At 37.5% G+C, this 24,087-nt stretch overlaps 1 protein-coding gene across 8 annotated transcripts in view; it reads right to left on the bottom strand.

The window, feature by feature from the left end:
- The window catches only part of adgrb3 (adhesion G protein-coupled receptor B3), a 116,610-nt gene that overhangs the window by 55,178 nt on the left and 37,345 nt on the right, over positions 1–24,087 (bottom strand). For 5 of the 8 annotated variants that reach the window (XM_085477946.1, XM_085477944.1, XM_085477943.1 and 2 more), the window contains exons 3-5: positions 8,308–8,418; positions 5,609–5,770; positions 380–544 (exon numbers count right to left, since the gene is read on the bottom strand). The exons of 1 other annotated variant lie outside the window; for it this stretch is intronic. In XM_085477946.1, coding sequence (XP_085334072.1) covers positions 380–544; positions 5,609–5,770; positions 8,308–8,418 — 438 coding nt within the window. The remainder of the gene's footprint in view (positions 1–379; positions 545–5,608; positions 5,771–8,307; positions 8,419–24,087) is intronic. 2 more of the 8 variants (XM_085477945.1, XM_085477947.1) reach the window with 2 other exon arrangements.

Genomic DNA, 24,087 nt, shown 5'->3' with positions numbered 1-24,087 from the left:
TGTCAGGGAAGAGGGAAAGCATCTGAAATTGAGTTGTTTTCACTGAGTCTGCTAGGACAGCAAAGCTAACATTTACTGTGTGGAGAAACTCATCATCACTAATCTGCTTACCATTCACAGGCAACTGCGAGTAAGTGATTTTGACGTCAGTATTACAGTATTCCTTCTCAACAGGGTTACCTAAACCGCTTTATTGTGTAAGCTCAGAGTCTGCATCCATTCCCTTTTCTTTTTTTACTTACCTTTAAAATATTGCACTGACTAATATATGTGAGGTGTATTGCATTTTACAGAACTGATCTTTTAAACGAGTCCATGCTTTACTCATAACTGTTAATAAAATGATTTCTAACAGATTAAGCGAGCAGACAGATGATACCTGGGCAAAGGGCTATGTTGCAAAGTTTAGTCTGGGTCTCAGGTCCATCACAAGCCCTGCCTCCATGCTGGGGAGGAGAGCACATCCTAGTCCTAGTGCGGTGACCTCTGCCACATGTGAATGAGCACAGGCTCCACGGTGACCACTCCTCCCACACACCGTGTACTGCGGGCACAGAAAAGGCGTCAGGCCTAATCAATGTCTCTGTCTCTGATACAGCATAAACAAAGGCCTCACCGAACTGCGCTGAGCCATAAATGAAACAAAATCAATCAAAAGAATTAGCAACAGAGTAATGTAAGTAAAACACAGAGCACACAGACATTGTGGGGGCTATTCTCTAGCTCAGCCATAAGCTGCAGTCTCCTCCAAACATTTATCACAATAACAGCAAATGCTGCTCCTCTAACAACGTGCCATACAGTAGCACAGGTAGAACACAATAAAAATGTCAATCTCTGACAAGGGAGTTTCGACGTGCAGAACACCAACAATAAGAGTCCAGACTATCTAAACCAAGGTAACCATCAGGAACAGCAGGTCTAACAATGTCACAGTCTGTTGAATCTTCTTGGTTGACTGAGAATCTAATAGCAGGGGACCTTCAAGATAATGTGGGCTGACAATGGTTCTGGACAGCTGTCATTGCACTAACATACTGATCATGGTAATGCACAAAACAGACAATCTATAGCCTGCTTCCAGTCCTCAGAGTAAGTGTGCAATATTTAGACTACATATCAGGAAAGACGGATAAATTAAAAAAAGGAAAATGTATTGAACATTATGATGTTGCGGAGGTTATGTTGTTTCCTTTTGAATTATAAATCTGTGGCATGTTGTTTTTGAACAACATTTTGTCACCGCTGCTCATTAAAGCCAACATCAGTGAGATTATCTATCTAGCATTCAACGTCAACCGTGAGTTTGACATAAACGAATGCTCTAATACCCTCCGATCTATCTATTCAGATCATTTATTCCACGGAAACATGCTTCTAAATATAGATATTTCTAATGTAACACAATGTTTCTTGACAAAAGTGCAACTTTTAAACTATAATTGCTTTTTTTTTCAATTAATTTAAAACAATAGCTGGCAAAAGGCAGCATTCCTCTGGCATCTTGGTTTGTGTGTAAGCTTAACTGGGTTCTAGTTGACAGATGGTGAGTCTTCATAAAACTGCGGAGAATATTTGCTATTGGCTCATAGTTTTACTTTGGAGAGGGAAATGTGGAAATCTGAGAGGCAGACAGAAGTAAGACACCTCCTGTCTTGTCTTGGCAGTGCTCCTAAATGTACACAGAGATATGGAGTGATGAACACACTGCTTTCAAAATGTAAAAGTTTAACCCCTGATATTAGTTTCTGATGCAACTGTTGGCAGCTTGATGCCAGCACTGAAGTACATTTACTGACAGAGTTAAGGCCCAGCATTAACTTTAAGTGCATTGCATAAAACCCAGAAAATACTGAAACTGTGTTTGTTACCAAAAAGTCGATGTCTGTTTTTATCTATAAATCTTCAAACTTATATTTATGCTCTAATATATCACCCTTACCTAACTTGATTATTTTCTGCATGAGAGAAATGGAAAGGTGGCCACTTTCAAAAGTAAATCATAATATTAAAAAATAATACTATATGACATTGCAGTATAGGCTCTGGTGAGCTCTGATGGCTATTGAAAATGAGCGTTCAGCTTCAGTGTGTCTTCCAATGTTTTAAATAAGCAAATGTTAAACAGAAACCTGCAGCAGATGGACGGTGCTGTGGCCGTGATTAGGCTCTACATTTTCAGAAGTGTGGGAGGAATTTCTCATGTCTTGCACTTGCAAATTAGCATGCGCACAATTAATAGAGGTTTGTTGTAAACACAGCATATCTGGTGGTCTTATCATCTTTTGACTACAAACAGGACTTAAGACCTTAGTAATGTATGTCTGACTGCTGTACAGTGGCCGCTGGGGCTTGATAAATCCTCTTCAGAAGGGTCGCTGTCCACAGCTTGTGCAGAAGCTTAAAGTCCCCGCAGTACAAATTTTTAGATCTCGGGATCAGTTGCAGAGTAGTTGGATCTTGGGATCAAGCCTATGGTCCGCCATGAGGCAAGCTACCGTCTGTCCCGGCCCGTGCCTCTAGGCGCTACTTTGATGCTCTTAGCTAAGTGGCCCATGGTGACTGAAGCCTTTACTTTGAAATATTCGAGTTCAAAGCTTGCAGTCACCACAGCTAGCAAAGATGGAATAGGATTCTGTCCCTTTGTGTACTTTTTCTCTGAACTGCAGCCATGATTTACAGGGATGTCCATGAGCAATGCTATTGGTCTGCTAGAGGTGAAATTCCTGGACCACTACAAGATGATGGACAAAGCAACTGCATTTGCCAAGAATGTTTTCATTAATTTGAGGTAAGCTGGGATTTGGGTGGCCTTCTCATTGCTTTCCAGTGAAGTTTAACCTTTTTAACTTGCTAGCTAGCTCCTTTTACCCAACTGTAGTCACCATACAGTATTTATTATTTTGTTTCTGAGTGCCTTCTCTTTTGATACAGAGTGGTTTGAAGTAGCTTCAGATAACCCAATCAATGCTTCTGTAGTGGAGTAGATTTGCATCTGTCACACTGTAATTCAGTTAAATTCAGAGGGTTTTTTCATAGAAAAAGACCTGTCAACCAAAATGTCTAAACAAGATTTTATACATTATCATGCATGTAAAATCTTGACATATTTGTACTGATTCTAAAGTGTAGGTTTTTGACCTGTGTTTTACTTATTCTCCACTTATTTTTCTATTTTTACACACTTCATTTTTTATTCCATTGTAATTGTCCTCAGTGCCCATGCTAAACATAGGTGAATATATCCTGCAAACCAAACCAGGAAACCTAGCAGCTAGCGACAGCTATGGAGTGTATGAGCGACATTAAACAACCTAACTTTAAATTATTAACCCCGACCTGATGATGTAGCTAGCTTTACTTAGAATATAATCCTTCCTAAAAAAAAATTGACAACACAAAAAAAGAAAAAAAAGAAGATAAACCTGTTACCTTGGGTGACACTTCATAGCAATGCAGATAGGTAGCACAGTTTATGCTTCCTTCTCGTGTTCAAAGGGATGGCATCAAAGAGCCTTCCTGTGGATTTACATTGCAAAGCTTGCCGGCTAACTGAACTTAAGTAACAGAAAGCCAGAGGGGTTTAATGTCAAAGGTATAGCTCTTTATGATTTTACCAAACCTCACATTGTGAAATGTCTGATGGTGAAATAATATTAGTGTTTACAAAAAACAGAGGATGCCAACTTTTATTCAGGATGGAATCAGATTTTAGACATATGTACTTTCCTCCTGGTTTTATCTTATATGTAAGGAAAAATGTTATTCTGATGAATATCTTATTGTGTGCTACAGTTTAAGAATCTAACAGTAACCTTAAATATGCACTGAATGTTAGTGCTGTAGAAAACCCTGAACTGAAGAAATGTCAGATATCAGAATTCCTGTAGACTGTGCTACTAAGAATAAAGCGAATAAGATTCAACAGAAAAATGCCATGGGTTTTTGTTGCTTGGCTTGTGAAAGGACTAGCATTTTACAACCCAGGGGATATTTCATACAGCAGATGTGTTGCTGTATTTTGGCATATTCCATCATGTTGTGTATGGCATCACAACTTATGTAGGCCCAGGATTTCTAACAGCATGCTTGATCCCAAGATGCAGAGCTCAGGACGCCGTTCACAGACGATGTTGCTGTTTTCAGTCATGGCAACTATAAGGTAAGGTTTCTTTTGACTGGAAGTGATGTGTCTTTAGGCATAATGTATTTTGGAGGTGTTCTTCTAAGCTTGGCATAGCACAGAGAGCAAAGAAAGCTAATCGATATGTCTGCCTTACAGAATATTAGATGTATACTCTGTGTTTCATGTGGCCCCATGCCAGGCTGGAGTTCTTTGTAGCAGTTTGCTACGGTAACTAAGTATAGTTAGTGCTATGTAAGTATTTTAAGGATGACCTGTTAAAACAACTTCTTTGATCCTAGTGGTAGATTTCAAGTATAAGTAAGAGAACAGCAAATCCGTCATCTTTCAAGTATTATAGTCAGAGCAATTTAACAACACAGCAGGAGTGAGTGCATTGATACGGTCTGAACTAAAAACTCATTAAACAAGTGAAAATTAGAAAAGCAAATTAGAATCTCTATCTTGTTGCTCTTTTAAAAATGTAAATTTCTAATTGCTTTACTTTCCCCTAAGTGTCAAGGCACAGTTCTATGGTGATTTTCTCCATTGTTATTTGAAAAAAGTTTTGGAACCACAGTGATAATTCAGCAGGGTTTATGCTTTCTGAACTGAATAATACTGGGCATTGAAGAGTCACATCAGGGCTGAAATGATGCTCTTTTATAATGATGACTCATTCTCTTTCTGTCTCTCAGTGTTGACGCGTACTAAAGGAATGACCCTTTTGAAAACCACCAACTTCCCACTTAGACAGACTCTATCTAAAATAGGATATAATACATCACTAATCAGAATGTCAGAGGATGCAGCTTGCAGTGTTTTTGATCGGCCATAATTACTTAGGAGTTTGCGGTCTCGGATGCACTGTGTTTATGATCGCCATCAGATACTTTGACTAAACCCGAAAGCTAAATCAACTTATTTGTGGGAGTAAAAAAAGAGGGAGAAAAAAATAAAAATTGACAGGGGTTACTTGTGACACGCTGTTCTACCAGATTCATTCTGACAAACATTTTCATGCTGCAATCACCAGCCAGCAAAGAATCTGATGCTGATACCTGAGTGCCAGTGACTCATCTGCCATGTCATCATGGATTGAGGAAGAAATGCCTTAAAGGGTGTTTGAAGAAAGCTATTTTAAAATGCACAGTTGACCTTCAAGAAAATGAAGCTGACGATATATCAGTATCTACAGCTCCCCGGGCTCCATGTGGATCCACATGTCATTAAACCATTTCAATGCTGATGAATTGATTCACAGTTATATGAAATGGAAAACTCAAAATGATAATGAAAAAAGAAAAACAACATTCACAAAATAACATCAAAGAAACAAAGCATTAGATTCATTATATTATTACTGCATACATTTGGAAATATAGACACATTCAGAAATTTGTTAAAACAGAACAACACATTTCCTCCCATATCAACAACAAAGGTGCAAAACATTAATATTCAAGAATCTGCGGCTAACACTACCTGGACAAGGGGCAGTGTTATTGCAAACCCTTGATTCTCTTAAAGGGCCGCTGCAGTGTGTTCCGTATGGTGAGACACATGTTCTTGTTCGCACCTGCGACCCTTGACCGCATGTTACAGAGCATGAGCTCCACTGGGACCACTCCTCTGCACCTGATTCACCTGTGTGGGAGAAGGGTGACACTAGTTAAATGCAGTAGTATGGTCCTGGGGCTTATACCGCTTATACTGGGCGGGGTGGGGCAATGTGGGCAGGTTTGAGTAAAAGAGGGAGGAGCCAACATGAGTAACGTCGGGGTGGGGTGAGGTCAGGTCCTAAAGAAGAAATTTAGCATACAGTCTATTCTACCTTTATGTGATCTTTGATGAATACTGAATTGGCAGCTTAATTCTTTTGACTCGTGATTCCATTTGCAGGCAGCATAAAAGTGTTTTTGTGGCTGCAATCACTGGGAGTAGTAGCATTAACAAATGGCTCTCCAGTGTAGGAGTAATTTGTATAATCTGCCTTTTTACACCAAATTCATGCAAAGATCACAGAAAAGGTACAGCTATGGTTGGAAAAAATGAACAGTAGACACTAGGGTTACATCTATCGCTTTCAATTCATTGAAAAAAAAAAAAGGTCATGCATTTCAGTGGAACTCAATATTATGTTTTAAAAAAGTAAATTCGCTATAAGCAAAAACAAAATTTCATGGTGGCATGCAAGAAAAGACAACATCTGAGAAAATAAAAATGGAATTTAATGGGTGTTAGTTCAGAAAGGGGTCTTAAATGTGGATTTCCTTGCACTGCAGCAAACTATCTAGTTTCCTTGACAACATTGGAGCAAATTCTGTGTTTTAGATAATGGCTTCAAAAAAAAATCTTTTTTAGTCTAGCTCAAGTTGTTAACTCGCAGGGATGGAGGAAAATGAGAAAGTTAGCTGATTTTATTCAGCAGATCACAGCCATTTTCATGAGTGGCTCAAAGCAGAAGGTTTTCCGTACACTTAAATTTAAATTGTGGATGCCCAGAAGGACGTGTAATCTGTGGTATTTAAGCCACAGGATGTGAATGTGAGTCTGTCTTTATGGGCTAGGCCTTTAAATCTATAGGGAGAATTTGCAGTTGCTTAACTCCGCGTGCAGACTTATCATCATTAAATCATCATACGTAGCAGAAAGTATAGCAGATTAGCGAGGTAAAGGACCATAGCTGTTACATTAACTTGGAGATGTCTGAGTTAACTTAAAGGATAAAAAGGAAGAAACCGCATTGAGCCTTTCAATTTTAATGGTACAAAAGGTACCCCAAAAAAGCCATGAGATGCTAAATAAAGCTGCATAGTATGATGAGGCAGTGGGGTGATTTCCAAAGCCACGATAGCCAGAATGAAAGAAAAAGAATAAATAATTTGGTGACAAGTGAGTGGACAATAAAATTCCCACATGAGTGTAGTCACCGAATAATTGCTCTACGATTATGTTAAAATCCAGGTGAAGAATTCATTTTCTTTGAGGCTTTATGCATTGGAGGGATAATTCAATACAAAGCGAAATATTTTCAATTTCAGCTCTGAATACATTTATGTCATTGAAAGTCATCAAATCATATCAGAATTTAAAGTAGTTTCACAGCATGTTGTAACAAGGACACATAGATTCAGCCAAATAGGGGTCTTAACCCTGCCCTTAATTTTGTAGATCATAAAATAGACTGAGAGGTGGATCAATTTGTTAAATGAGGCAGTACAGGGAGAGTAAATTGTGTGAGAATGAGAAAACAGAAAAGCACAGCGGATGCAACTCGACAGGGAAACAACGTACCTACAGCGTGGGGAAAATGAAGAGATGTTAATGAGTATATGTTAGTAGTGGTGCGAATGCATGTACAGTGCGTCATAAATTAAAATGACAATGAAAGGAAAGGAGTTTTTAAACAATGACAGCAATTTAAACGAAACAACACATGAAAAAAATAAAACATTTCCCAAAACTTAAAATAAAAAAACCAAAAACTTAATAATAGCTACAACTAAACCCACCCACTAAAAACAAATGTTGTCTAGCTACATTAAAGCAAAAGATACTTAAAAAATAATGAAAGCAAAATAAAGATTTTGCTTGGATTTGTACCTAACTTGTTTTACTACTTTCTGATTTTATTTTTAAAAAAAAATGCCAAAACTGGTGGATCGTAAAAGCCATAATGAATTTAGATCATTTAAGTTTTGAATTCGCTACACTTGCTGAAACCACACAGGTTCATTTTATCTCTAAGGGCAACATCTATCAGTTCAACTTTTGCCAAGTATGTGTTTCATATTTGGCCGAAAGGGTGGGTTTTTTCATCGAATGACATTTAATTTATCACGCCTTGGAGGAAATAATTAACTACATCTGGGCCGTAGTTTTAAACTGCTGTTTAATTAATGTTCCCCGAATATACTGTATGAGTAATCCACTCGCCAACTCACTATGTGACAATAAAACAAACAGACCCACAAAACCCAATTATGTCCTATATTCAAAGTAAATACTCCTAGAGAAATGGGAAATTTTCTTCCTCGTCCATATGTAGCAATAGAGAATGAGTAGGAAAAATAATAATGCAAAACATTTCCACTTAAAAGGTGCAGTACAAGAGAGAGCATGCATGATGAAATTAAGTTTAGTTAACAAAATAAAGTCAAGAAACATAACTATTGTATTACCAGTTTGTGCCATAAATTTAGCAGATTCAGCTTGCTCCTGCAGGGCCTTTGTGTCATGAACTGATCTTGGCCGCTGACTTTTTACTGTATGCTCTCCGATCATTCCATATTCTATGGGACAGAATAGAGGTTCATATGAAAGCTAGGCTTAAACATGATGTTCTGAGAACAAAAAGCTTATTACATACTGTTTTCAGGATGTTTGAAGCAACTGCAGTACATGGCTAGAAACAAAGACCACACAAGGTTGTATTTAATTTGTCCTTTTCTCTATGGCATAGAACAATGCAACGAATTTATACGGGTGAGTTGGAAGTATTAATTGAGCTTGAAAGCACAGCGTAGACACATAGCAAACATGCAGATAAACTCACATTGTTTTTTTTCTTGTTGTTGTTTGTTTGTTTGTTTTTAAAGACTAACACTTCATTAGACCAGCTCCCTCCCTCCCGCCCGCCCTCCCACCCGCCTGCACACCCAAAAAAGAAAAGAAAAATAAATGAAAGTAAAAATGTGTAAGCCATCAGAAAGCCACAGAGGAGGGGGGGTCATGGACATAACATGCTATTGATCCACGGTTTCCTCAACACTTTGTCATCTTTGTGTGATTTATTTTTGGATGGGCAAGTCCAGGAGACTGAGAGGCTTAGACAAATGTATTCTGAGCTGTATTCATTACAATGCATGCCCTCTTTGCTTCCCATAAAGGAACAAAGAGACAATGAGTACAGTGTTTTCAAGCGACACCGAGAAAAGTGATGCTAGAAATATTGCAATTAGAAAGGAATTTGCATCAGCTCTTTTAAGCAGATGTATCATACTGTAAATAGCTCATGCAAATTGTTTTTGAACTCTTGTTTTTAATTAAAATCTAGCATTACTTATGGCAGTGTGAGCCTAATGAGGTGATTTTATCATTCGCAAATAGGCAATGCAGGTGATGCATTAACAACAGATTTACACATAACTTATGTTAGTACATTAGACAATACAATGCATCAGCCATTGATAGGAGTGCTTAAATGATCTCTCCTAATAGAGTTTGTAGCCTCGTTTTGCTAAATCCCAGCACCAAGCCGAAAGCCTCGAAAGACTGACCTCCCTCAAAGTGAGCCACAGAGGGAGAAATCTGTCATCTGATCTGATCACGTTACACAGAAAGTTAGAAATGTTATGACTAATTATACGGTAAATCACTTGAGTACAGAAAAGACAGTTGTCTAATCCGCGCATCAGACTGTTGGCATTAACCAAATCACATCAACAAACATGTTCCGTGATTGGATTAAGAAAAATAAAGAAAGAAATCAGGGCAGCTAGATTCAAACAACATCACTACCCAGTATAGCATCAAGGACACTGTGTTTGTGCTCGCATAAAAAATTTGAATATTAAGAGGGTACAATGAAAGGAGGGAAAGCCGCCAGGTAGAAACAAACATCGCAGCCGTTTGATGCTGATTGGGATCTTCAGGACCGTGACTGCACAAAGTAACACGCTTTAGAAGCTTGTTCAAAGGTCTTTCAGTCTGATCTGATCATGTCCACATCTGTTTTGCTGAAATTAGGTAGAAAGCACAATGTGAACTCTTTGTCGTACAAAGAATGAGCAGGTACACTGATGATTGGACAAACAGCAGGCAGTTCATCTAACGTTCAGCCGTGTAAGGCTAACTGCTGCAGATACTCTGACATGTTATTGCTTTACAGTGTTTCATGCTCTACCCTGTAGTGTCTTGAATCATAAACTAATTCCTCATTTGGCAGAATAAAAGGCCTGTCTGATTTAGTCAGTCTGAATGCCTGCTTCTTTGTGGGAAATTTTTTAAAAATAACAGCGTGCGCTGCTTTTTAATTATTTCATACAAATGGAAGAAAACACTAAAATCTACACGACGGCATACAGTAAAACTCGCTTGCCGCTTGGCTCAGTGGGGCTAGCTGGGTGCCCTTAAAGTGATGCGTCTTTTTGAATGAATATCCATTTCCAACAGTAGCATTCAGTGCAAGCAATGATTAAAAAAACAAAAAGGTGCAAAGCATAATGACCTTGGTGTCAGTTCAGGTATCAAAAAGGACATATGGTGTCAGGGGCTGTGACAATCTGTATTGTCATTTTTAGATACCAATCAACATCGCTGGCTTCATGAATCATCGATGATTATCATACTTTTTCATGGTGTTGATTATGTGCCTTTGCGAAACATTGATCAGCTCAGCGGTGATATTAGCCTTGCAGCCAGTCACACCTAATCAGCAGCTGATGATCAACAGTGCAACAAAGGCACTGCAGCATGTCATTAAGAGTGGTGTCAGTAAGATATTTGGATGGCAATTATTACAGCGCAAGTACACACACACACACACACACATTTTTAACACATTTTTAAATACAAGTCTTTCTTCGAAGTCACAGATTCATCATTTTGTGGCTGATATTTGAGTGATTATTTCTAAATCAGTCTGGACAGGCAGCTATTAAAAAGGCTCAACCTGTTGGTACACAAATTAGCGCTGGCTGATTTAGCGCAGAAGATATCTCAGTTTTAAGTCCGTGAGATTGGAGCCTCTTTTGATGCCACAAAGCCAAGATGTTAATCCTAATGTTGTGTTTAGACAGCCTGAGGTCGAATTTATATTAAAAAAAAAAGAAGCAAGATGTCAAAACACGACACCAGAAAAGTACAGGGAAATAAGGTATAATTGAACTACTTGGGATTGTATTCAAGCCTGTAGCCATGTAAGGATGAATATGAGAGAGAAACCAGATTTTTAATAACTGGAGGGATAGGCTGTTGTCATTTGTCAAAGACACCCCAAAACAATGTGTCTTCACTGTGTTACAAGGCAGAGAGCGCAGTTGATGTATTTAGCATGTCATTACTTGAAAACATTTCTTCCATTTCAGACAGAATTATTTTGAAGTTTGGTCCAGTATTTAGAACTTTTAAAATGTGTGCTTGAAAGAAAATTAAGTTTAAGATTTATGAGATGTCTCTCTCTCAGTCAGGACTAAAGAGCATACTTATTGTTGATATCCATCATGCTTCCGCAACAAAGGAAAGACAATGCCATTTAGAGAAATCCATCACTGTTACCTTTCTTTGCTACCCTGCAGTGACTGATTCGTTCACTTAGTTTTTCTTGCACATAACCTCGATGTAATGCTTCACTGGCAAAGCATGCAATTTTTGGACAAGAAACGCAATACAACTACTTTGGTGCCTATTAGCCTAATTTCAGAATGAGAAATACTGGGATTTCTTTCCAGAAATAGGCAACATTTTTTGTGGAGGAATTCCTTTGGCTTAAAGGAGGTCTATTTGCTTCAAAGTCCTTGGTGAATAAATCAGTGATAACCACATTTTGCTTTTTTCTGTCTACAACATTTTAACATGGGGCCAGGGCCATGGCAAATGTACACCTTAACTACTTTTTTTAATATGTTTGGTTTATAGTTAATGCATAAAAGTACTGATAACTGAAGGAATGCTATCTATTTATCAACAGTTCTTACCAAATCCATACACAAAACCTCAGACAAATTAATGCACACACTCTTCTTGCGTTTTACATTTTTAAAAGCTCCTAATTTGCTAACTGAAGAAGCAGAATTAGCATTCCATTCAGTAATGCAGCATCAAAACTGCAATTATTTTCAGTAAGTGCAAAAAAAATAAAAATAAAATGGATCCTTTAAAAAGGTGCAAGCAAATTCTATTACCATGCTGTGCCATCAGTTTTGTAATGGCAGCCATTTTGCTTGCCCGTCTGGGATTATCAACAAATCAGGTGAGTAATAAAGAGGTTGAGAATCAGATTAGGCTTTTTTGAGCAAAAGTACCTTCCTCTCAACTTTAAGGAGCTGAAATGATTGAGTGGCTAGTCTCAAGTTGATCTTACTGCGAGATATGTGTGGCCACTCTGGAATGGAAAGAAAAATAGCGCCTTTGTTCCAGTTAGATTTCCAGAGGTACATCTGTTAGAAAAGCCAGTGCTGCATGCAGAACCAGCCACGACAACCGTGGAGCAGCCAAAACAATAATGAGAAATATGTATTTGGTCAAAATGTTACAAAATGTCTGCTCAGATTATGGACATGGAAGCACCGACCTTGTCACCACAGGACTGTAACCTCTGCAGATTATTACATATGATGCTTACACCAGAAGAATAGCCTGGTGTTTTTATATTTTAAACCCAGAGCAAACTATTCATGTGAGCCTGATTTTTGGGGCTTAAAGCTTAATTAGTGGGCATATTTACAAAGATATTCATGCTTGATTTAATTAATGTGTGACTACTGACTGCATCAAAAACACATTACAAACAAAGACTTTGCACACTATCAAAGAGAGCACAAGTTCCCTGGATCCATGACCTTTGTCAACATTCGACTTTGATTCGCTGCCTACGGTGGATTTTTAACACTGAAAGTGATCACAGCAGCCACAGAGTCCAGTGGTAGACATTCCGTTTCCAGGTCCATCTTCAATATGTGGACACATTCCATGTGTAATTTCATTGAAAGGTAGTAAAAGCCAGACCCATGTCCAATGACGGATGTGTCTAACCTTGCATGAAATGAGCCTTTACTCCAAAGTTGCTATGAGTAGCTTCTATCAGGGGTACCTCACTTACTGCCCTCCATGCATTCCTGCCTGACTGACTGACTGTCACAAACGCAGCTTTTAATGAGAAGCACTTCATTACAGCTGCACTTTGAAAAGTGTAATTTCTCAAAAAATAGAGACAACGGTCCATACAGACTAGGAAGAGAAATACCCCTCAAGCTCAGGCTTGACTTTGATCCATTACTCAACAGCTATGCTACTGAGGCTGACAAATTTTGGTCAAATGTAGTCATATTTCTGGGTAGTAGGTACCTTTTTAGATATTTAGGACTTATGTTCAAGTCATGAATTACAATGGAAATATATTTAAAGATCCTAAAAACCTAGACGTTTGTCTTTAAAAAGGGTAAGAATGAAAATGTGCTAAAAAAAAAGCTGTGTTGTAATTAATAGCTGAACAAAGTCTTATTTGTGCTAAAGGCCCCGTTCGCTGCTTTGTTATTCAAACATAAACATCAATGCAGAAAAATGATCACAGGCTTTTCTGATGGATTATGGATTGTTCTGTACAAAAAAGGAACATAACTTTAATTAACAATGAGTATACTGCAGTAAAGAAAGAAAGAAACGTTCTAATAAACAAACAAAACAACAAAAAAGTCCAAGGAAGTCAGTCATAATGTGTAACAGTGGAGCACATAAGAAAAACATGATATAAAAACATCAAATATACATTTATTCAGAGTACAGATTCGACTACCAAGTTTTATTTTTACTCAAACAGGACAGTACATTTTGTTCTCTGAGTATCAGTGGAAGACTACTTTTTAGGGTCCAAAAGTAAACACATGTGATGATAACTGATGATGACTCATAACAATGATTATGATGTAATGAAGATGCATCATATTTTAGCTCATGAATAGACTCCCATGTCCAAACTGACTCATGTTAGGCCATCCGGAAACAGTCTTTAAAATTGATTCCGTTGTCCTCAAGATATCTCCTTACCACCATTATAGAAACCCTTCACTATTGGTGGGACCATATGCTTGAGCCAATGTAAAAAACTCAATTAGTCCTTCATTAAGAAAATGAGGGGGTTGCACGGAATCAGATACAAATTACGAATTGTCCTCTGAGACACACAATTATCCATCATATTCCTTCTGCCATCTGTTTGCTTCCTGTTGACTCTCCTAATGACTTAGATTGAAGCCAAATTAGAATTCTGTGCAACTGCCACTGCACCTCATTGAAAAGTCATGTGAAGTCGCCTAAAAATGGAGCAAGTGTGGTGAGACAAGCACTCAGAATGCAGGCTGTTCTTAGCAGCGAGGATATATTTTGCATCACTGATGTGTAGGCAAATGAGTGGAAATTGCATTGATAATTTACAGCACAATGTTAAATCACAAGGTTATTGAGCAGTACCTCACAAAGCAACCTAGATGGAGCTCTGACGTTATCAAAGCACTGCATCAAGAAGCCCTGTTGCTGGGTGCCGTGAGCAGATCATTCCTCCTCTTTTTCCATACACTTCAGGGAATGGGCATCAGCATTCTGTTTTTATATTATTTCAACTGATCCAAACATGTATACCGTCAAAAGCCACACAGTTTATATGCTGACTCCACAGTCCAAATGCTGAGTTATATTAAAAGAATGAGGCAAAAAGCACCGTCTGCATTATTGTGGTTGTTAACTAATGCTTGCAAATCAACCTCTGGCAAGTAGACTGCACGTTGGTTCTCTTAAGAGGGGGGAAATGAAACAAGATAAAATATAGACATGCATTTTAAAGTTATCTTTTTTGCAAAGATGCACCAGTGCTTGACAGTGTGGGTAACTGCATATGTCGTGCTTTCAGTTTAGCTGCATGGTGCTATCAGAAAATAGATCCGCCTATGGAGCATTTTAAAGTGAAAGCAATGCCAAGATTGCAGCTTATAACTTGCAAAATCACCAGCCTTTTCAAAAAGCCACACCGTTGAACTAGCCATGACTAAAAGTGGGGCTGCTGCAGGGACACAACTGAAAGGACTACTGTGCACTGACAGAAACAAGGATGGAAGCTGATTACTAATGAAACCATTTCAGAAAGGGAAGTCAGGTTATATGAATTGTATAGAAATACTGATGGCTTTCAAATCTGGGACACCAGTCTCAAGCATTTCATGAAATATTCTCTTGTTTTGGCCAGTCACCTCAAAACAAGAGATGTGTTTATGTATTTATTCTGGCAGCAGGGTATGATCTTAATATGCTGCTGTAAATTTTACAAAATTATTCACCGAGATATGCTTTACTACAATTCACCACCTAAGGGACATTGAAAAACTATGGCAGCAACTCCTGGCATCGGTTTAGAAACGTACAACCACAGTAGATGACCTGGCAGTCACGCACACTGCCAAGCTCAACGCCACCATGCCAAGCAATGCATCTGTCAAGTGAGAAACACGACACATTTTTTAGCACCTTTGTGACTGCAGCCAATTTTCAAAGAGCCTACCTTGTCCTTTTCTGAGCCATTTTGCTTGGCATACCAAGTAGTGACCTTCGATTTAATAGAGTCATGGTTTGCCGTTCATGGAAATTCCTCACTAATAAACAGAAAATGATACACCTAAGAAATTAAATGAGCAAAACACAATATGAACTCTGTAACCATGGAAGCAAATGTGGTCGGATGACCATATTTCGTAGCAAGATAAATCATTTCCAACAAGCCCTAATGAGACTTTCATAATTCATGCTGTCAGCTTTTCCACAGCACCAATCACGTCGGATCCTTTTGCAGTGGTAAAACCCACTGCTTCAGACTGCCACCCTGCATCTATCAGCACAGGGAACATTGTGTCATATGCAAGTTAGTCATGAGGAAGATGCCTGCAACATGCCCTGTCTTGGCTCATTGGCTAAGCTCATGTTAAACCAAATACGCTCTCCAAAATAATTACAAGGGATGTAGAAGCGATGCGGAAATGTCCTCAGACAAGTCAGGGCATAACAACAGCGCAGTTGGATTTTCATTTAATGGATTCTGATGCCAAGTCGGGAAACATGAGACAATCTCAGTTATTACAAGATTTGAAACAAAGCGTGCCTGTACCTGACTGCAATATTTTATTATGAAGCACATACAAAATTTAGGCTTCATTCATTTAGTAGGAATTTTATTTTTCACTTTTTGTTTGTCCCGACAGGTTGCATGGAGACATTATAATGTAGCTCTTCATATTCAGCTCTTCAAATAAGACCATATAACCAACAGCTCCAGCTTTATTATAGTTCATATGACACTCCTGCTATATTTTAGTACAAAATACAGCAATGTTTGTGCTTTTGTTAAACTAAAATGGGCAATTAATAAGAATTTATTCTAAATAGATGGATAAATAACACCCCTCAAACTACATAAAACAAACTCTTTGTCAGAATTCTTTATTACTAACAACCACAAATTAAGCAAATCTCTCCTTTCTTATGAGAAATGAAAAGGGTGAACTCCTACCATCTCCGTACAGTTTTCTTTTTAAAATAAGGGTGGCAGTGCTTCTGTATTCTCTGTTTAGGCTGTAATAAAGTGTTTAGGGAGCCAGAGAATTGGAAACATAGGAGAGGAAGCTCTGTAGGGATTCAGTCCCAGGACAAGAGGAGCATTTAGTTCAAGAGTCAGGGGATTTAACCACTTGATGATCTCTGGAAAGCCATAATATTCACAAACACAAAGTTACTGTGTGCTACGTTTTAATTTGGCCTATTTTAGCTTCTGTAAAGTCTTTTCTTGCCTTTCTCTGTAAGTTTTTTTGTAACAGAAAAGCAAAGTTAAATAAGTAACATTTGCTACTTTCTGTCACAAAAACCATGAAAAGTCTTAACAACAATGATTAAATCATGCTGGGTAAATATTTCAGGTTTAATGCCAGCATCCAGAAACCTGTGATTGCATATCAAAGAAAAGATCAAAGAGAAGCTAAATACTAAACTAATAGAGTAAATAAGTGCTAGCTTGATTTTAAATTATTTTGAATAGTGCTGCTGAAATTAGACTGGGTTTTTTTAAGAGATAATTGTCATTTCAATAGGCCAAAACACTTGAGGGAAATTGGAAAAGGAAGAGTACATTAGAAAAAAAATCAGGATAATTAATTTCTGATGTTTTCAGAGGGGTCCTGAAGAAGGTTCCGGGTTATTATCCACTAGAAGCTTCTGAAATAAACCTCATACAAAATGATAAGAGACCAGGCAGTAAACAAATGAAAGATAATTCCCGTTCATTTGCAAATCTCTCCTTCTCTGGACTTTCTCCTTAACTAGACAGCACATGTACAAACAGCTGTATTGCCAGTGCTAATAGGAGATAACACACACACACACACACACACACACACACACACACACACACACACACACACACACACACACACACTACTCTAGATAAAATCTGCATTTTTTTCATCAGTAGAAAAAAAGGTGCTTTGTTTACCTTGTCAACAAATGTGACACCAACAAAGATGTTTGTGTAGTCTCCCACAGCTTTCAGAACAATATCTGCATTATCAGGCTTTTCTCTTACATGTGGATTGAAGGGGAAATTAGGTTACTGTCTTTTTGTGATTATTTTGGAGTTTAATATAATTGCAGTGAGTGCTAACAACCGACATGAATTAAAACTCTATGCAAACATTTTCCAAAAACAAAAAACCCACCTCACAACCAAAAGCAGTATTCATCAGTGATGGCTGAACACAGACATGTCTCGATGAATGGATGGTAAAATTACACAAAATTTTAACATGATGTCTTGTTGCCGTGTGGAGCTGGCAAAGTACAAAGTTGAAGCTTGAAGCTTGAAATAGTTTAGTGTAAACACGAGTAAAAGAAATTTGGTTCAGTGGCTAGAAGCAGAAAATGTAATCCGTCCATGACCAGACCATGACATTAATTTCTTACAAAGAAAGAAAGAGAGGTGCTAAATAAACTCATTAACCTAAAGAGAAGCCTAAACTCTCACGTAACCTCGATAAAAGTAAACACAAAATGTACCTCGGCCCACCAAAAAGACCTTCTAACTTTGTCTTCCTTGGATCAAATCCTAGATGGAGTACGAAATGACTTCTCAGTGACAGCTTCTTGTTATATGCAGCAGCAGAGGCAGCCAAGAGTGACATTAGTATTGGAAATTAATTGTTTTTTAATGTGCACGTCTCCATCGTCCACCACCACATAGACATGCACCATTACTGTGGTCAATTAGCCATTCAACATCTTACCGTTGGCCATTGTATGGAATTGATTACCACACCACGAGCTTTCCCTGCAGCTTGCCATGTCCAGAATATTAAGTGTTATGTAAAAAAAATGTTGAACACAACAAATTATGTTACATCAGCTTTTCCTTAACGTGACTGCTTAACTGCCTTTCACCTGGAGGCTTCAAGCAACGTTGCATCTGCAACAGTCACACTTTTGCACATTTCCCTTTTTATACACACAACATGGTTTTTCTACAGCTGGTCAGCATAATTAGCGCTAAACAATCACAGTCCTTAATCTTGTGATTAAAGCCCCTGTTTTTTGGTCTTGGATATGAAGGGAAATAAAGCCTCTTCAACTGAGCTTCTGGGCCTTTTTGGCTATGATGACATTAAGGATGATTGAAGTGCATTATCTGGGCACACAATGGCTGCTGTCCATTCAGCTGTGCACTGCAGAGCACTGAAATAGGGAGCTGGTGACACACTCACTGCAGAGGAACGTGGAGTTTTAAAGGCTCATGACACCCAAGCCGCCCAATAGCTTTGGCTGAATAGCCTGTCTGACCTATTGTCAGCCAGTTCACATTATTGTCGATGTACCTGTCTGATATGCAGTCAAAGCTCTAAGGTCTTCTGCCTCTGGTTAAAAGTGCAGTAAGCCTTAAAAATTGAAGGTGATTTAAAGCATATCCCTTTGTCAACTCACTGATGGTACCAGGAGCAGTTAATTTACAGGAAATAATTCATCCCAGTCAGTGTTCATATAACATCTCCCACTTTGTTGGGATTTTTTTTTTACCTCCAAATGTTTACATTTAATTTGATTCATATTCTGACAGATTCTCATGATAAATGTGGCAGTACATGCATTAGCTAATCAATACTTATAATCGATAAAATACTTATTCACTGCTGTCACACTAAAAAGAAATCCGCTTCCCTCGAAGGCAACCGCTTGTCCATTTTGTGTTTCTCACACAACAAACAAAATTGGATGTCTATGTGAGCCTGAATGACAAAAACATTTTCTTTCGCTTCTCTTACTCTTCTGTGAAAGCAGTTTTAATGAACTTCTCAGTGCACAAAATGTAGCCATATGCATATATTTTTTTCCACCCTAATCAACAAAGAAAAAGACGCTGCCTTTTCATGCACTCCCTGGTTCTAATCTAATTAGAATTTATTAAACTAAGCAGAAGTTCAAGGGCATCAAGTTAGATAGTTAGAAAAGGATAGTGCGCAACATTGAGGGAACCATTTTATTCCTGACTATCCTTTCACCTCATTATGGTATTTAGTGTCACTGATGAATGCATATTTTCTGCATTTCCTCCTGATTTTAAATCCAGGCAGTGCTGAATGGTCACATAAATCAACAATATTCAGCCAGTAATTGAATCTCCCTGGACATAAAATGATATAAAAAAAAGGGTAATCAGAGGGCATACTGTACCATGTACTACAGCAGAAAACTATGCAGGCATAGGACAGCAGGATTAAACCAAGATGTATTAGATGTAAATTATATGAAATTATATGCACAGACTGTTTTTTAAATATATGCTAAATATATAGAAAGACATGGTTACATAGAAGGATGCATTTAAGATGCAAAGAATGGAATAAAAGTAGACTGTATAACATTTCTGTTCATTTATGTTTTAGAGATGCAGAAATGTATTAATACACTCTACATGACTCACAAGAGTCATATAGATTTTCTGTTCCCAACACATGGATAAGCATATGGATCATAATGCATGAAAGCACCTTTTCACCTCATTTTAAATCTGTCAGCACAGACCTCCCTTCCAGGTAACAGCTAAATCTTCCAAAGCTTTAGCTTTAGTTTAACAAGACTCTCTAAACTAATCAGACGTTGTTTGTGTTTGCAATGTTATACAGTTCCATATAGCTCCTAATATATCAACACAATACAGGTTAAATTTGTTGATTTAAATTGAGATCAGTTTTAAATCTTTTTCTGTCTTTTAGACTAGTTTAACCCTAGTCTAGTCTAATCTAGTCTAAACTAGATTTTCTGTTATTTAAATGACTACCAAATTAGTCCCCATGAACATTCCTAGTAAGAAATATGTTTTCTTGTCTGACAAAATTTAATGGTTAATAATCTTTCTTATGTAGTATTTTCCTCATATTTCTTAAAGATATACTAATCCCAATGGTATGAACAATCTGTACTCAGTAAAATACTGAACTTACTATTACCTCATTTCTTTTTGGAGACACAATTTTAAACACCACTCAATTTATCAGGTGTTTCGAGGGAACAATTACTGCTTCTCAACATTTACTCAAAAGTTGCGTATTTTCTCTCTAAGTTCTGCTTTTACAGTCATTCATTTATCCACTATTTTGTTTATTTTGTGTATGTGTCAATAGTGTCTATGTTGTTGTGTTATTGTTGTGTCTTTGTTTGTTGTAGCATTAGCAGTGAGTGTTCTATGTATCTAAAGATGGTGCCTGTGTTTCATTCTCTAAGTTATATTCATTTAAATTAAATTCCCTTTTAAATATTGCCTTTAGTTACTTAAATTTACTTTTTATTAAGTAACTTTACGTTCTTCAATTGTGGTTTAACTGATTATCTTTATAATATTCATTATTGCTACAGTTCCCCATAATCAAGCAAGCATTTCTATATATAATTTTATATATATTTTTTTTTCTGTTGTGTTTAATAATTCTCATCATATTCCCCAAAATAAACAAATTTCCCTACTGCATTAGTATAGAACTTCATACAGTTTAACTCTTTGCTGTGTGTATAAATAGGAACTCTGAATTCTAACTTTACAGCAGCTTAGATACAAAACTAATAATTTGACATTACTTATTCTACTACTTTACTTTTAAAAAAAGAAAGAAAGAAAATGACTTGAAATGTTAAAATGGAGAATTTCTTGTAGCGTGTTCATCGGTAGCATGTTTGTGTATTAATAAAGTACCTAAACATATAAACGAGTGAATAAAAATCTGATCTGTAGATGTAAAGAATGCTATTTTATGACTTAAATTTACATAGGTTTCACTCTGCTTGTCATCATTCTGTGGGGATATGCTATAGATTTAGGCAAGCTTGTCATCAAGCATTCGTCAACTACAACTACTATTCTTTTTTTTTTCCAGTTTTCTTCTTTTATCATCCAGTCACACACGCTTGAGGCCATTTTATGTCTTTTCACTTTCCTGGCTCTCAAGAACCAGTTTCCAACCACTGGGCAGAAAATTTGATTAAGATACGAGTAAATAATTATAATGAATGAAATAAAACAGCTCTTAGATTACTTTTTTATGAACACTTTATGCATATTTACCATGAAATGGCAGGATCCCTAGAATTATGGCATTACCGGGTCATTATCAAGAAAATAAATCTTTATCTCTTAAACGTTATTTTATTACCTGATCAATCAAGTTGGGATCTTGGCACATTCATTTGTTACAGCTTCACAGATGTCAGGAATTCTAGGGATTTGTTCTGTTAGTTGGATAAACAGGCAAAGATTAGCATACTTTTCACAGCTTATAATTATTAGCGCCCATGTTTATATTCATGGCTAAAGCAGTATCTGCTGATGGTATTATTTGGCACTAATCTCAAGTAACCATTTTTACCAAAACATCGTGATTATTTTGTTAACATTTAACACTCCTTGAGAATTCTACATAAAAATTAAGTAATGTAAAAAAAACTTAATTTACAAATCTTATACGCCAGTTTTTTATTCACAGTAGACATGAGAAAATCGATCATTTTAAATAGAATATGAGCTAATTTTGAATTTGATGGCAGCAACACAAATTGTCACTAGGTATGAATGTGAGTGCGAATGGTTGTCTGTCCCTGTGTGTTGGCCCTGCGACAGACTGGCGACCTGTCCAGGGTGTACCCTGCCTCTCGCCCTATGACAGCTGGGATAGGCTCCAGCGCCCCCCGCGACCCTGAAAGGATAAGCGGAAGCGAATGGATGGATGGATGGATGGCAGCAACACATTCAAAAGTTTACGCATTGTGGAACAAAAGGCTGGGAAACTAAGTGGTACTACAAAGGAACAGCTGGAGGGACTTTTATCAACTAATGCAATTAGTTGGCAATAGATCAGTAACATGACTGTATATATAAAAAATTAGAAATTAAAAAAAGAGCATTATACAGAGGAAGAGAGATTCACCAAGTCTACAAATGTTTTCGAATGATTTGGAATAATGTTCTTAAACATAATATTATGAAGACAAAATATTTCATTGTCTACAATACATAATGTCATCTGAAAAAATTCTGAAAATCTGGAGAAATCTCTGTGCGCAAAGGACAAGGCTGAAAATCGACATTAGCAGCTTCACAGGGTTACCAGAGTCCAGGTCCTCAGGCTGGCTGAGGCTCACTGCATTTAAAACAGACATGGTGTCTGTCATGGAAATCATTGAATGGGCTGAGGAACCCTTTCAGACAAATGATTGTCTATAAACACAATTCACAGTTCCATTTTCAGATGCAGTTTAAAACTCAATCAGGCATCAGCCATATAATGCTGCTGTTAGCCTAATTTAAAATGTACTGTGTCAAAGTGGGAAATTGTTTTGTGGCCAGACAAATTGAAATTTCAAATTCATTTTGAAAAATATGGACACTGTCGACCAAAAATGAGAAGAACCACCTGGCTTTTTATGAGCACTCAATTCAAAAGCCTGGATCTCTGATGGTATGGGAATGCATTATTGCCTATGGAATTGGCAGCTTGCATATGTGAAAAGGCACCATCAGTAAGGTACCAGGTTCTTCAATCCAAAAAGAACTGGCATATTTCAGCAAGATTATGCTAAACTACATACTGCATCTAATTTATTACTACAGCATGGCCTTTTAGTAGAAGAGTCAGGGTGCTGAACTGGCTTGCCTGCAGTTCCGACCTTTTACAACATTTGACACATCATTAAACAAAATATACAACAAGACCCAGGGCTTCTGAGCAGCTACAATCCTATATCAGACAAGAATTGGACAACGTTCCACAGCAAAGTCCAACAACTGGCCTCTTCAATTCCCAGATGTTTATACAAGAAGAGGAAATGCTGCACAGTTGTAAACATGTCTTACCTTTCAAGATGTGTTGCTGCCATCAGATTCAAAATGATCTTATATTTTCCTGAAAATGGTATATTTTTTTTCCAGTTATTGTGATTATTATTGTGATTAAACTATGGGTTTATGAGATTTGGAAATCATTGCATTCTGATTCACCCTGCACAGTATCCCAACTTTTTTGGAATCGGTTTGGTATTTCTGTAGTTTGCACAAAGTGTCTTGTTTATGCAAATCAAAAACAAGACAGTAAGGACTTTAGCCTAACCTAAAATAAAACGCCTTGGTAGTCTTTCTCATTGGCTTTTCTATCCAGTGCTTGGTAGAACTATTCCAACAGCTCCCACACAGCTCCTGTTCTCCGGTCCTTATTTGAAGACCAGCTCATGAGTCCCAGTCACATCCAACCAGCTACCCACCACAACATATATAATCATTCAAGATATTTCCTAATTTGGTCTTTGACAGATGTACCTCCTTTTAGATATGAATTGTAGCCGAGGGGCATCAGTGACAGTTTCACGCACATATCCATAGCTGGTTCTATAACAGTCATTTGCTTTACTTCTGATAGCACATACCCAGAATGCTATTACATATGTTGAGCTTCTATTTCTGCTCTCATAAGAGAACACATAACTTGATACCATTTGGTAACACTTCACCCATACCATGCTGTTATACCAGACTGTGTAAATTACATAACGCAGACCAATTCAAATTAATCAAAGGTCTGCTTGCATAACATTATTGATTTGTCTCTCTTCTTTCAAAGCAAACTTTTATTACTTGTTGAGGTTTCTTCCAGGTTTCACTGTCCACATTTGCATAGCTC

The sequence above is a fragment of the Copadichromis virginalis genome, linkage group LG13, assembly GCF_057382275.1.
Source record: "Copadichromis virginalis isolate Kocher_CV1m ecotype Utaka linkage group LG13, C_Virginalis_male_GT1.1, whole genome shotgun sequence".
NCBI lineage: Eukaryota > Metazoa > Chordata > Actinopteri > Cichliformes > Cichlidae > Copadichromis > Copadichromis virginalis.
This window is presented reverse-complemented; position numbering and strand designations above follow the sequence as displayed.